Source organism: Pezoporus wallicus, unplaced genomic scaffold, assembly GCF_028554395.1.
Source record: "Pezoporus wallicus isolate ANWC-B61680 ecotype Strahan unplaced genomic scaffold, APGP_CSIRO_Pwel_v1 contig_2908, whole genome shotgun sequence".
Lineage (NCBI taxonomy): Eukaryota > Metazoa > Chordata > Aves > Psittaciformes > Psittacidae > Pezoporus > Pezoporus wallicus.
The window spans coordinates 3,812,037-3,827,237 of NW_026642179.1; the positions used below are offsets into that span (position 1 = coordinate 3,812,037).

At 44.3% G+C, this 15,201-nt stretch overlaps 1 protein-coding gene across 7 annotated transcripts in view; it reads right to left on the reverse strand.

Annotated features, from left to right (window-relative positions):
• Positions 1-2,552: 2,552 nt before the first annotated feature.
• Positions 2,553-15,201, reverse strand: part of CACNA1C (calcium voltage-gated channel subunit alpha1 C) — a 481,717-nt gene continuing 469,068 nt past the window's right edge. For 4 of the 7 annotated variants that reach the window (XM_057428113.1, XM_057428114.1, XM_057428117.1 and 1 more), the window contains 8 exons: positions 14,497-14,646; positions 13,484-13,836; positions 12,132-12,158; positions 10,666-10,794; positions 10,175-10,284; positions 8,074-8,177; positions 5,008-5,331; positions 2,553-4,749 (listed from right to left, as the gene is read on the reverse strand). In XM_057428113.1, coding sequence (XP_057284096.1) covers positions 4,453-4,749; positions 5,008-5,331; positions 8,074-8,177; positions 10,175-10,284; positions 10,666-10,794; positions 12,132-12,158; positions 13,484-13,836; positions 14,497-14,646 — 1,494 coding nt within the window. In that variant the 3' untranslated portion in view covers positions 2,553-4,452. The remainder of the gene's footprint in view (positions 4,750-5,007; positions 5,332-8,073; positions 8,178-10,174; positions 10,285-10,665; positions 10,795-12,131; positions 12,159-13,483; positions 13,837-14,496; positions 14,647-15,201) is intronic. The other 3 variants (XM_057428119.1, XM_057428116.1, XM_057428115.1) reach the window with 1 other exon arrangement.

A 15,201-nucleotide genomic window follows, 5' to 3' on the forward strand; every position in this document is an offset into this window, starting at 1 on the left:
CAACCCCATGGGCTTGTGGTGCCGTCACCTTGTATGATTGTGTCTGTGTGCAAACACGCATACATTTCGTACAGCAATCTGAAACTATCAGGCAGAAAAGACACAGGAGCCTGGCTGAGACCCATACAACTGTTATATTGGCGTCAGTCTAAAGAAAGCAATGATACATTGCTTTGGAAATTATCAAGAAATGTAAAAAATGCATTTGCCCTTTTTTTGTTGTTGTTGTCATAGTCATCAGGGGCAGGGTTCTGAGTCAGAAAACAAAGCAGAAATAGATGCGATTCTGTACATGGCGCCTCTCTGGCTGTCCCTCCGTGCTGGGGTGTGGTGAGCAGGGTAATAAAACAGGTGGGACCCCTGCAGTAGCAGCAGCATCTGCACCATCATCGTTCACATGTCCAGCTGAAGAGGCAGGTGATGCAGAAAAGGTCTGTGGATAATGAAACTCCAGCTCTGGATCACAAGTTTCACTTTCTTCCCCTGCATGTCAGCCACACAGAAATAAGGAGGAAAAAACCAAATGCACCCGGTGTGGCTGGCCCAGTACTGCCAGGAATCATGAGCAGGAGTGATACAAGGAGGAGGTTTGTTGTTTTATAAGAAACGTCTTTAGTCTGCAGCGTACTCTTGCAAGTCAGAGATGCTTAGTGGCAAACAGCAGATCGTTTTCCCCATTCTTTCCTTCCATGCCACTCCTCAGCCATCAGTTCCTTCAAAGCTTCCATCCACAGCACAGTGATCATACCCACCATCCACTCCCATACACAGGGAAAGAAGGACATTCCAGGAACTAAACCTGCCCCTGCCTTTCCATCATCTGCCTCACCTGAAGGAGGCAGTAGGTCTGTACTCAGGCCTGTCACAATGTGCACACTGGAAGTACCTCAAATGAAAAAATAAATAAAAAATGCTGCCCTCCCCAGAAAGAGGAATTTGTACAGCCGGCACCAGCAATTACTAAATTCAACACCTACTCCTTAAACCGCAACAGTCTCTGCTAGCCACATGTTTTCCACTCTGCAGGACCTAAGGGGTCTTCCAGCACAGAGCGGGGTTTTCCCTCGTCATGGCAGGCTCTGACCCCTGAGGCAGTCACAGCTTTCACTGGGAATGTGTGGGGCATAATCCTTTCCACCATTTTCCTTCCTGTCAAGAAAAAGCCTAAAAGCTGATGGGGCTGTCAAGCATCCAAACAAGCCAACTGCCACCACTAATTTAGATTAGTACTTTGTTTCTCAGGAGCAGAGATCACTTCTGTCTCCCACTGAGAGGGTCAGATGGACTTTCTAGTGGAGAAAAGTGAGATAGGGAGCCCTTACCCTGATTTCATTTTCAGAAACAGCCAGGCACAGCATTAGTTCCTTTCGAATAGCTTTGGAGAACACTGGCACTAGCAACAGCAAACTCTTCAAGGGAGACACGCTTCTGTACCCATCTCGATACAGGCACGAGGGATGGAAAGGATGAGATTAACTGACATCAGCTGGTTGCTTTCTCCAGGGAAGGCTTGCATTAGGACTTTGATGCCAGATGGTTGTACAAATGGATGCATATTTCTCTACTTTAAAAGGATTTGGTATTTTTTTTTTTCCAGGGTACCTTGAGCTGCTACTGGCCAGTTCAAAATGACACTGAAAAAAGTACATTGTCAAAAATACCCTTTGCTATTTCTGTTTTATGCCCAGAGAATCAAGAACAAAAGAAAGGGCGTTACAAAAATAATGTAACCAACGTACACAATGAATGATGCTCTCAGACATCTGCAGAAGCTCAGGATTTGAATGAAAGTTTAGCTCTGACTCAGATTACACCTCCTAGCTCAGCACTGATCTGCAAGTTTGTGAACCATCTCAAGAAGGGAATAAAAACAGCATCAGTCTAAATGAAAACCAGTTGTATAAAATCTAACGGTACCTGCCTGGTTTTTGAGCCTCTTTCATGGGTTAGGGTCAAGAGACGTCCACACTCACTTAGTAGGGAAATATGGCTGGGACATGCTGTGCCTTCGGATGTTTTGTGACTTAGAATCTGATCTATCCACTGGAGTCTGGGAATAGGGATGGAACAGTGCACAGGAACACACAAAAAAACCCCTACTTCATATCTGCATCTTGGCCAGACTGCAGCAATTCTCCTAAGCAATGATACAGTGCTCTCTCCCTCACTTAGCCTCTGCTTTCAGCCCAGACCAGAGTTAGATAACTTTACTTTGCTAACGATTCTGCCTCTTGCAGATTTGATTTTCCCAGGATCCTGCTATAATCAATCAGGGTTAGCTATTTAATAAATTGAAAAGCTGACTTTTTCCTCCACTCCTTGAATTGCTGGTGCCAGCTGAGTACATAGGATGGATCTACCAAATGGGCTTGGGGCTCTTGCCACCCTCGAGTGGGACGAGACCTTTAGAGAAACTGAGCAAAAGGAAAGAGAACAAAGCCTGAAGAAAATGTCCCGGTCTCGGGAAGAAAGATTCTCTACCAATAAAGTCAGCGTGCATGTTTAAAGGGGGTGAGGAAGAAGGAAAATGAACACAAGATATGCAAAATCAGTAACGTTCAACCTGTCAGTGGATTGCAGAATAGTTACTTACACCAGGTACACTTTGTTCATTGTACAAATTAAAAAAGGAAAAAAAATAGTACCCCTTTCCCCAACCACACGTAGAAAAGCACTTAAAAGTCCAAAGGTAAAGCTTGGCACATTCCAAATACGAAATGATTCACTTGACATGCAGCAAAATATACAAGAAGTGGTTCTTTTTTTTTTTTTCTTAAACAAACTTAATTTCAATTCATTGTCTTTGCTTGGCACAACTGCAATTCATTTTTAAAAAAATATTTGAAAAATACTGAAACTGACCTGAATTCAAGTATAGCGGTTTCTTCAACAGAAACATTATCAATGCAATAAAACATCACACGGAATATATTGAAGCGTAACGCCTTCTGGTTTGTATTTTTGTTTGTTCCCCACCCTCCCCCCCCCAATTTTTGTTTTCTATACAGTTTTAATGCCAACACAACTTACAATTGTATTTTAAAATTAATATTATTGCATTGTTTTTGCATATCTTGTGGAACAGAAAATGCAAAGTTACTGATTCCCCTTTCAAAAGCAGAGACAGTGGTTTGTTTTTGCATTCAAATGGCCCCAGATACAGATCTCCTGCAGTTCAAACCAGGATGTGGAGAACTGCATGCACTTACACACACACACGCGCGCGCGCACGCACAGTCACTCTGTATTGCTCCCACACGCACAGATATACTTAGCACTAAGAAGAACCCAAATCAGTCACTCAAATGTGCAAGACTATATCAAGTGCATTGCCTACTATCTTTAAATTATAAAACAACAACAAAAAAAGGAGGTTTCAATTGCTAGCAAATAAAATTACGAATTCTTGGTGTACATAATGGTTGGTAAAACTTGTCTATCATTATACTTCTACCAAATTTCAATGGAGAAAGAAAACCCGGTTTAAATAATACAACATAATCAAACCAATTTAACATTTGCAAAAGTGAAAAGAAACCAAAACAAAAAGGTAGGTGATTACAAAACCTTGTAAACACTCCCTTCTCCCTCCAAAAAAATTTAAAATAATAGTCAAAATAAAAACTGCAACATGCTTTCAAGGAAATATCAAACTGCAAAACAAAGAGAGATCTACACAACCCCACCACCACCACCACCTCAGCAAGTGCGGGGCAGGTCGGCTCAGCTCCGCCGCAGAGCCTGCTCCCCGCTCTCCCACTGGCTTGCACGGCTGGCTGTTAGAGCTCTGATTGGTCGGCAGGAGACTGCCTGAGCTCGGATTGGCTGGCAAGTGACTGCTCGAGCTCTGATTGGTTGGCAGGAGACTGCCTGAGCTTGGATTGGTTGGCAGATTCTGCTGCCTGGGAGTCTTAGCAGGGTCGGGCAGCGCTGCCACCTGCCCCTCAGGCTTCTTCTGCTTCCTCCTCCACTTCACGGTATGGGAATCCACAGCAGAAGAAGTCTTCCTCTCCTTCCGAATCAAAGGGCCTTGGCTTTATGGAGACGGTGAGGCTCATACAGAATATGTGCAAAATGATTTTTACAAGCAAAGTTGAAAGACACCCGTTTGACGCAGGGTCCTTTTGGCTAGGGCCATCCACAGGAAGCTGAGGTTCCCCTATGCGCTTGGGAGGCAGCCGTTCCTTGTGCAGGGACTGAAAAAAAGAGGGAGCTGGCTCTCCTGCTCTTCCTCCTCCTCCTCACTCTTCCTTCATGGACACATGCTGGGGTTATATCCGCTCCTGAAAAGCTTTCTTACACCACCCAACTCTGTGACTCGTCCCAACAGAAATGAATGAAGAACGCTGTTCCGGTTACTCCAGGTCACGAGAACAGTGAGGCACTTCTGAAACAAACCCATTAGGAACATTGAAACAAATAAAAAACCAGCATCGCTTCCAGCCCTGGCAACTACAGGCTGCTGATATAAATCCTGCTGTCCTTGAGCTCTTCCTGACTTATTCTACAATCCGGGTTCTGCACCTCTTCCTCTTCCTCTCCTGCACTGTCCTGCCCTGGGTCCCTGCAGTTAACAAAAGGCAAGAGGTTGCCATTGGGGCTCTGCTTGCTGTTACCATTGAGAATGTTGTCTGCTGCATTTTCCATCTCTTCTATCGTCATGTCACAGGCGTCTGCGAGCTCCTGGGTTGTGACCTCAATGAACTTTGGATCTTGAGCAAACTGCATCAGTCCTTCCGAAATCAAGACCTTCAAAAGCAGGTAGGGAATCAGAGACAAAGACAGAAGTTAGTATCCTGCATCATCCACCTCTAACACAACCCCTTTACCACTATTTTACCTAGTAGTCCCTCTCTTCCCATTCACTCTGCCAACCCCTGCTTGGAGATGTGCCCTCCTATGCTTGGCATTGTGGGCAGCAATGTATCTGTTGCCCTGCTCTTCTCAGGGCTGTGTTTCTAATAGGCCTTGACACTGCTTATGTCCTTTTCAACTCTGCAGTCTTACCGCTTCAACCAGGCTGCCAGCGCTGCCATGAAACTGCCTGCTGCTCCCTCCGGTCTGGCTGGGGACGGTGAGGGAGACCGGCCTGGCTCTCCTCGGGCTGCTACAGCCAGTGTTGTCAGGATACTGAGAGCTGCAGTGTACTGATGGGAAGCTGCTGTTGAGCTTCTCGCTGGACTCTGCTCTGTCCAGGCGCAGAGTTGGGATGGTCTGTTGTGGCCAGCCACGGTTGCAGGGTGTAGCGGGAGGCGTTGCACACAGCCGAGAGAACATGGTGGGGGAATGGCTTCGCTGGAGCAGGGGACTCAGTCCGGCCACTGCTAACGCCTGTGGACAGAGGAGGAACAAGACAAGTGTGAGCTTGCTCCTAGCAGTAGGGCTGGAACCCTCATTCTGAAGGCTCTGCAGAAACTACCTGAGAAAGGCCTGGATGGCCTCAAGGCTCATGAAAAGAGCTGCCAGTTCCTGGAATGGTTTGGGTATTTGCTGTGAACTCATTTTGCAAGCTTTCCTTTAAACGGTGTATCTTGTGCTAGTGCCGAGCACCAGATTGAAAACTTTCATGACTGCAGTTCTTCAGCCTCAGAACCACTGCACTGACAGGAGGGATGCAGCCCTGCTCCCTGCAGCCTTGCCAGAAACACCACCTCTTCTCCAGCGGGTGAAACAGCAATTTGTTTTCCCACCATTGCCACCACCCATACTGCTAGCTATTACTGCCAATTGCTGTGTTTTCTGTTAAGTGTCTACTGTGGAACCTGAACAGTACCAGATGCGAATTTTAGATATGTCTGCAGTTGGCAATAACTGAAAAATCCACCACTGGATTTTAAGGCATCTGCTGTTGGTGGGAGGATCAATACCTGATGATTATACTTCGAGTCATCCAGTCCTTCCTGTAATCATATACACAACCTCTGAGTCATCCAGACTCCTTTTATAACAAATTTCTCAAGAAGCCTGCTGTTGCACAGGGCTGATCTGATGCTTTATTCATGTGACTGCTGCCTTGTTCCAGAAGGAATACAATCAGAATCATAAGGTCATCTCACAAAGCTCACTGATGCCTAGTATAAGCAAATGAACCAATGCATAGGCAATACAAAAGCATGTGGATTATGTTGCAGGGGATCCTTGTTTGGCTTACCCAGCTGCAGCTATCTGAAGGCTGTATGTTTAGCCTAAGTTAACTGTTTAGAGAGACACAAACAAGCCTCCTGCTTCTTTTTGACACCTGCCTGAAAATGCTATGTGGAGGATGAGACTTAGACAAGACCTGCCCTTTGGGGATGCTCTTTCCCTCTGCTAAGCATAGTGGGACTGAACTGACCAGTTTAAATTAGAGAGCTAAATTGAACATAGCTGAAGTTAAGTAAGGCTGAGTCCATCTGCCACTGAAATCATTGGGAACTGATAACTGTGCTATGCTGATGGTTTCAGTGACAGATGAACAAAAGAATTGTCACCTACAAGGTTCACTGAATTTCTCAGGAATTAAATGTCAGACATCTATCAGATTTCAGTGAGGAAGAAAGCCTTTAAAAACTATGCTGTAAAAGTCATGCTCAGCAGGCTATGATGGCCTCAGCACATCCCTTAAGCTGCCAGGGCTTCAAGGAGAGCCATAGATCTGTCAGGCAGGACAACTAAACTGGTTTTTCAGCTTATTGGCTGAAACATATACAAGGCATTTTGGCTAAAATGTAAGGTTCTGAGGAAGTTGAGGGAAGCTCTTAGGGACTGCTTTAACCTTCAGTTACATATATTTACATATTATAATGAGTATTTTGTGAGAATGCCTCTTCAAGCATTCACAGCAACCAAATCCATTGTGCTTAGCAGAGGCAACCTTTCCACTTTATGTTCTTATTTTAAGCACTGTTGGAGGCTAACATTTTTGTAACTATATGAACACTGCTGAGTCTTGTAAGCTGGAGGCCAGATGATTATTTCAGGGGAACCCTTCAATATGGCTGAGTGACACTGGGGTGGATAAAGCCCCATCCCTCTTGGTTTGGAGCTGCATGGTGGGATGAGGAAGGGTGAAATAGCTCCATCCTCTTTATACAGGCTGGAGGGAGGTGATTCTGCCAGCTGGGTGGGCTGAGAGGGTGGGAGGCTTGTGTCCCCTCTGCCTAGCCTGCCATGGGAGGGCAGGAACTCTCAGGAGGGCTGTTGGCTGCTGTGGGGAAACATAGGAAGCTGTTTCCTGCCCTCATCTCCCTGCCCCAATGCATTTGCTGCTTGTCTCTGCCAGAGCTGTAACTCTTTGCAGAGCACTGCTTTCTGGAGCTTGATCCTTAAAGGATAACTGGCTGGGAGCAGGGGTAAGAAAAGCCAGAAAGCCTCAAGCACGCTCATCTCTCACTCCTCTGCTCTGATTTCTCTCTCCTTCTGCCCCTGCTGTCTGGCATTTTCTGCCCCTGAGGCAGCCTAAGGAAGTGGCAAGGCTGTTCTGCTCTGTGCCAAGAACTACACAGAGCAGGACACCACACTTGCAAGGCTGGCACTACCATCTCTACTTGTTTCTTTTATGGTGACAAAAAGTGTCATCATTAAACCAAAAGACACAAATCTACTCTGGACTGTGACATCTAGCATACATTTGCTAGGCTGCTGAATGCACTTACAAAGGGCTTAAGATGTGATGCAATCAGTTTATGTTTTAAAATGATTAATTACAGTTACTGGTTGCTTTTAAAGTAGAACCTGTATGTTTTATTCATATGCATACTATCATCAAAAGCAGTGTAATTGCACTCCAGCGTGCAGTTTGGGTAGGTAGTTTTATCTTTTAGTTAGTTTTTTATTTTACTCATTCATGGACATCAGAAAATGGTAAGTCTTCTGACTCCAAAGGACACGTTCCTGTAGCATTCATTTGGGAATGATAAAAATCCTGAAAGCAGGAATGAGCGTGATGGCAAATAAGTTTTCTAAAAATTGGACATTTGATATGGGTGAGAAATTATCCCAATGGTTTTTGAAAAGTTGGTTGGAATTCAAGGAGGCTGCAGATGGTAAGGTACCAGTTGAATTGTTGGGCCCTCTGTGGTTATTAATGCTTACCTGATGATGTACCAGATGCAAAGGCAGAACTGTCTTCTGCGAGACGTCTACACCCTGGTTTTTCTGTCTTTTCAGACACTCTAAGTGAAAAGATGCTCTTCGACCTGTAACAGAAATCACACACAACTGTGTTCATCACTCATAGTACACTACAGGAAATTGGTTTCAACTTCTTTTAGAGCAGTCCCATTGGAGACAGGACAAAGTCATGTACATTTTATTCTGTGTCCACTTTCCCTCAGTAATTTGCCCCTTCCAAAGCATTTGTATTTACAAAAAGCAGTCAGGCATCATGGACCAGCCAGCACCACCTCCCAGGCAAACTGCAAGATAAAATTCTGGATGATGATTTGTATTTTTCCTCTCCTGAAACACTGTCCTAACAGATACAATGCAGCTGATTGCCCTTCTAAGCAGGGGAAGTGTTCTCATAACCCTGATTCAGGTAAAGCCCTCAGCAGGACTGAGAATGGTAGCTGAGGCTCTGGTGCTGTACCTGGCTCCACATAACATGCCGGAGCGGACGTCAGGCTGCTCAGGTGACAATCGACCTCCTGCTTTCATGTGATCTGTGTCCCTTAGCTGCCAGACATACCACAACTTATGAGGCTGTGTCTATAGCAAGGTCAAGTGGAGTGAGTTAATCAGTGGTTGAGTTCACTGGTGAATGGGAGGCTGCTTATATGGACACTAAGCAGTTTCAAAATTTGGGAAGAAGGGAGGAGAAAAAAGCTTTTTTCTCTTAGGGAAAAAAAAATAGAGATTTTTAGGGGGAACTGTAGAAACAGCGACATTGTTTACTTGCTATAAAACTGATCTTTATTTCTGTAAGTATGAGAAAGGTACTCCCTATGTGGGAATTTAAAAGTACTATAAAGTATGTTTGTGAACAAGTGCACAGGCTTTGCTTCTGAAGAATGGCAAATAAATCCAGTATTAAAGATTAAGCTGCATGCTGTACTGAAATATTTTGTGGTCTTCTTGATCCTGTTGACATTTTTCGAAAGCAAGAAAGAAAATTAGAATTCTGAAAAAAGTAAATGTCTGTGATACTGATTTGTAGAGAAAAGGCCCTCTAAGGGTTGAGGGAAATGTGTTAGAACCCAGAGAACGAATACTACAATACGGATAAAAAGTATTTCCTCTTTCAATAGAAAAAAATCCCCAAACAACTAGTAAAATGAGTATGACACCACTGTATGAATATTCACTGGAATGTAGTTAATGAAGCACTGTATCAAGAACTGACTGCAAATCTGGCCATACAGATAGATATAGGAACTATCACAGCCTAATATTTTAAGCTTTGAAATAAAGTAAATGCTTTTCAAATACTCCATTGTATAAGCAACCTGAAGGATTTGAGTGAGCACAGAGTAGCCTCACTTTAAACATTATGCTACCTAGCCTGTCATTGTTATTTTGTAAGAATATATTTTATATATGGGATTCTTTTTAGTTTCTTCCCCAAATGTTCTTTTTCTTCACACCAGGATTCAGGAAAAAGGCTGAAAAATATTCTACATCAAAGAGTTATTTTTTTCAAGACTCTCTCATATGTTCTGATACTTCTATAAAATCCTGTGACTCATGGATTTCACCTGAGTGTAGCTTGCGCACCCAAGCACTTGAAAATCTCCAGGTACAATCAGAGCAGAAAGTAAATTTGTATTGTATTAACTTAATCTGAAATTGACTCTATTCATTGTAGCAGACAAAAGAGACAGCCTCCCCTTTCTCCCTGCTGAATGCACACAGAACAGAGCACCGTATACTCAAGGCTAGCCTATTCGGTGACTCCTTGGTGACTGGAGAGTCTACAGTGCTCTAATAAACTCCCCTAATTCACAGATAGGCTTAATCAAACAGATCTCATGGACTATCCAAACAGCCACAGGTTCATCTACTGACTGAGCATAGTGTCAGTAGAATCATGTGCATGATCAGGATCATATGCACGCTGTGGGATTCCTGGTCTTATAAGCTAAATGCAGCAAACAGCAACACCTGTGCCCACACATACTGGGATTCCTCCAGCAAAATGTGAGAACTCAGTCGAGGCAGAGGAGAGCACAGCCCGTGTGTCATGCTGGGGGGTTACCTAATGCTGAGGAGCACAGAAATCCTTTCTTTGGAGAGTGCCGGCTGTCTTCTCCTTTGTTGTTTTCTGGTGGAGTAAGCTGTCTGTTTTCATCATCTTGGTATGCAAGCCTGGAAAGGAGAACAGAGGGAATCTAGAAAAGCAGCTGATATTGGACAGAATAACTCCTTTTCCAGCAGGGGAGCCAGGAAAATCATGCTATCAAATGGATGCAATAGTAAGTTAGCTTTGAGCTGTAACTGGTCCAGAAGCAGTAACAAGAGACCATGTGACAGAGAATGCTCTAAATGTGAGATTTGGGAATGTTAGATAGTAGATGTGAATATGGAAGAAGGCCCTGTAGATCCAGATGTTTCATTCAAAGGAGAAGGAAAGTCCTGGGTCAAAGATGTCCTTTTCAATGTTACTTGAAGAAAACCAGAACCTCTTCCCACCTCTCCCCTTTAATCAAAGAACCACCCAAACACCTTGACTAAAGCTGCAAAGCTCACATTTCGGTAGAGAGCAGACTTGGTTCACTACAGTACTCAATGTCTTCATTCAAATTTTCGTCATACGTCTCATCCTGAGACACTTCCTCTTGGCAAACAATTGCCAGCTGGCTGTCTCTGGAACTGGAGCTAATGAGCAAAAAAGACAAGTCAAGATACGGAGATGGTAAAGACAACCTGTTATAAAGACAAGAATGACAGGCTCCATCTGTCTCAGTTTATTATAATGTTGAAGAGCTATCATAGAAAAATCAATGACTGAACAGAGCTGCAGAGTTCACAAACACAAAACAACCTTTGGCTCTATCCTCTTTCAGAAGAAGAGCTTCTTAAGTCAGTGCTGGACAAATATTACTGTCATTTATGACTACATGTACTCTATAGATGTGCAACACCACACTGACTATATTTCCAAAGATACACCTCACTGAACTTGAGGTAAAACCTGAGATGGGCCCTTGGAAGTACAGCTTTTTCCCTTGTTGCAAAAGCCTTGGCTACAAATTTCAGAGAGGCCTCCTAGACACTAACAGTAACCCTCTCAGCTCTGTGGTTTATTCTCTGCCTCCCAAATCCCTTTGTGTGCACATCTCTGCCCTCTGCTTTCTGTTCACCCTCTTGTTTCTTGCTGTCTTTTCCATTTTTTGGGCCCTTTTCCTCATCACTAACTGCAGAGTACTTCTACTGAATTCGGTAGGATCCGTTTAAACCCTTAAGTGTGAAAGGCCTTAATTCCCTGTTTGTCTTCTCTTTGTCCCTCTGTTTTAGGTCTTTGCCCTCATGTTTCACTTCCTTTTGAGTTTGTGTTTTCTGAGGAGCAAAGTGAAATCTGAAGGTAGTGTGAATCTTTGAGACACTGACATGGAGGTATTGGAGCCAATGTCAGTCTGTTACTAGCATTTGCAGGAAACAGCAGTATGGCAGGGGTTTTCTTGTATTTCAGGGACTAGATAAGAAACATTATCATATGCTTTAAGCAAAAAGCATTAGGAGAAATGTGCATACACATGGTATAAAGCATCCTGTAGGACAAGAGTGATCTTCCTGCTGGGATGGGAAGCAAGTAAAACTGCCTAAAGTGCAGAGAGGAGAAAGTAAGGCAGCTCCCCCTATTCAACAGTCTGTTTATTCAAAACCATACAGAATTTTTTGTACTGACATGCCAGGGTATATGTCACTGTGCTGTCATCAGAGAGTGCCTAGATGTGTAACCCCAGCTAGAAACTCTTAATACCCCCCAAAATCTAGGAACCAGCTAGAAACAGACTATGCATCACTATCTGCCTGTGGGCAGAAAACCCCTGAGTTGGGAGTATTTTCTGGAAATATCATGGTGATCATTAACTCTTTTTCAGCCCTACTGACAACAAAAATAAGAGGTCATATTCATGGATGTTTGGACTTTCAATGGATGAACAATGGATCTTACACCCAGAGTGCATTAGTGAACAAGGGAGAACACGTACCATCCCAGTGTTTCGTAGTAATGAGTCCTAATTCAAGGAAGGTGCCCAAGGAAGCAGGGAGAGAAAAAAACACCATATTAGCAATGTTACATCAGCACAAGTCAGCAAGGGGAAGGGCAGATGGTAAAACATATTGTGCAACTCCTGGGGCCTCCCTCAGGAAGGCACAAAGTAATAAAAATACTGGACTCTTTACTTGAGCAATTCATAGAATCATAGAATGATTTGGGTTGGAAGCAACCTTAAGATCATCAGTTCCAACTCCCTTCCATGGGCTGGGACACTTTCCGCTAGACCAGGTTGCTCAAGGTTTTGTCTAACCTGGCCTTGAACATTTCTAGGGATGGAACATCCACATCTGCTCTGGGCAACCCATTCCAGTGCCTCACCACCCTTACAGTAAAGAACTTCTTCCTTATATTTAACCTAACTTCCCCTATTTAAGTTTAAGCCCATCACCCCTTGTCCTATCACTACAGTCTGTAATGATCAGTCTCTCCCCAGCACCCTTATAAAACCCCCTTCAGATACTGGAAGGCTGCTATGAGGTCTCCACAGAGCCTTCTCTTCTCCAGGCTAAACAGCCCTAGCTTTCTTAACCTGTCTTCATATAGGAGGTGCTCCAGCCCCCTGATCATCCTCTATTTTGCACCCACTGAGTTTCCTCTTACTTTCTTATTCTGTCCTTTGCTGGGGCAGCATTTCACCACCTTTTCACATTGCCCACTCTATGCACTGAGAAAAATTGTCCAGCTCCTTCCTCTGTTACTGAAAGGGCTAAAAATATCCCCCACTGATAAAGATGATACCCCTTTCATACTTGTCATCTGTGTGTAAACATCCTGAAAGCTGTCCAGAGAAGGGGGTTTTATTTGCCTTGCACAGCATTGCATTTCTGAAAACCTCGCCTTCCTCCTCCCAGGATGCATTTGGTGACCTCTGGAGGGATGTGACCCACTGAATGAAAAACCACTGACTTCCACAGAGCTCCTTATGGGGTGCTTAAGAGGTGAACTGCTGTTTCTTGGTTACCAGTTTCTTGGTTACCACCTCCCTGTGGTGAAGGAGGGATAAATAAAGCTCCTTTTGGTTCTTACAAAGTTTTTTTTCATGATAATTCACAACAAAATCAAGTGTGTTGGGCAGTAAGAGTGCAGTGGTCTTTGCAGTGGTCAGCCAATGCATATCTGTTGTATGGTGGGCTTTCGCACAAATGGAGAACCACAGGCTCAATCCAGGCTGCAGGCTGGGCAATGTCTGGTGGGTGACTTCAGCTGGGCAGCAGTGCTCTGGTGTCTGCATGCATGTTTCTATACGTGGTCCCTTGAATCACTCACTGCTGTGAAGCTTACCTTTTGGAAGGCAGTTTCCAAGGAGCCTCCTGTACACGTATGGTGGGTGACAAGGGCGTCCCATGGCCTTCCACTGTGCTGACAGTGCTGGGGTAGCTGGGTGGGCTGGGGAAGCGGCACAGGGCTGTGTTGTTGGCATTGTTGATGTTGGCATTGGAGCCTGAAGATGAGTAGCTGCTGGGAGTGAAGGTGGAGTCCACCAGCTTCTCATGAGATGGAGACTCGGTATCTCCCTGGTTGTTGCCAGACTTATTGATGTGCAAAGGTCGCTGGGTGGTGAATGTCTGAGGGAACGCACTCCTGCCATCACTTTGGTAATAGCTGACATGGTTTCCAAACAAGCCTCCAGCTCTCTGTCAGAAAAGAAGGAAGGATTTTCCCTTTGTGAGTGAGAAGATGTGCAAGGGCCCTAGTGTTTCCTGTTTAGACTGCTGTTGAGGGAAAAAAACCCATGAGGGCCAAAGTGTGCGTGCACTGGTGCTCTCTTTTCTAGAGAGACAAGGTACATGCAAGCCGTGAAAGCTTTGGCTTTCCAAGATATTTCAGAGGACTGGCCAGGAGCGTAGGCAAGGAAAGGAAAAGAAAATATCACCAGAGGAGATAATTACAAGAAATAGGAATGAAATAAGAAAGGGAAGATTTAAATAACTTGTCCTTTTTTTGAAAGATGATACTTGTACCACTGAAAGGAGAAGTGAACAAAAAACTGAAGTGTGCCTTGCTGCTGCTCTGTGGAGTGTAAGATGGATGAACTGGTGTATTCTTCAGACTCTTTAGCCATTCTTATTCTGGTTTTACTTAGGTTTTAGGAAGGAAACTTCCATTGAGAAGAAAATGGGATAAAACCCATGCAAAGATCTCAGGATCTGGCACCCTGAGTCCCCCACTCTGTTTTCTGGTAGGGTTTAGAAAACAAGACAGATGGCCGAGCTGAAAACCAGAGTGCATAAAAGAGAATGCTCTGAGCTCAGCTACTGGTCTAGCCTCAGCTTGCAAACTTGCTGAGTACCTACCCGGAAGATATCATCTTCAGAAGCAGCAGACACAGCTTCTTTCATGGCCTTGTCTAGCTCTTCTTCAGCTGTCAGGTCTCCAGAGATTGCTCGTCTGATCTCTGGCCCAATGTCGTGAAGTGTTCGCAGACCAGCCTGCAAAACAGCAAACTATAGAGCTTCATATCTCCGAGTGGTTTTATGAGGGGTAAAAGCAATTCTATTTCTTCCTAAGCACTGCAAAGCCCTTTTACTTAATATAGCATCCTTAGCCCCCAGAAAAACACCAACAAATTCTATTCTTTCATCTCCAGCTTAGAGAGGGTGAAACTCATAGCAATCCAACCCAGAAATGTTTATTGCTAGTCCCCTGGCTTCATCACAACAGGACATAGTCATAAATCCACACACAGGCTTGACTAAGCAAGTCTACACGCTTTTTCAACTTTGGGTTCTCAGGTCCACAACCAGAAACCCTGGAGCAGCCACAGTTCCAGCTGAACCATGGACTCTGAGTTTCTGAAAATGTCTTCTTTTAAATCAGCAGTTTAAATATGGATTTAATATCTAACCTTCTGGCATCTGGACCTAGACAGTTCTGAAACACCTCACAGACTGGAATCTATTCCAGGGAGTCCATCCAGGAAGGTAAGCTGTGAGTATGCCAAGACCTCAATCTGTATTTGAGCCTGCGCCACAGCACTTTTTAGCTTACTGGAACTCCAG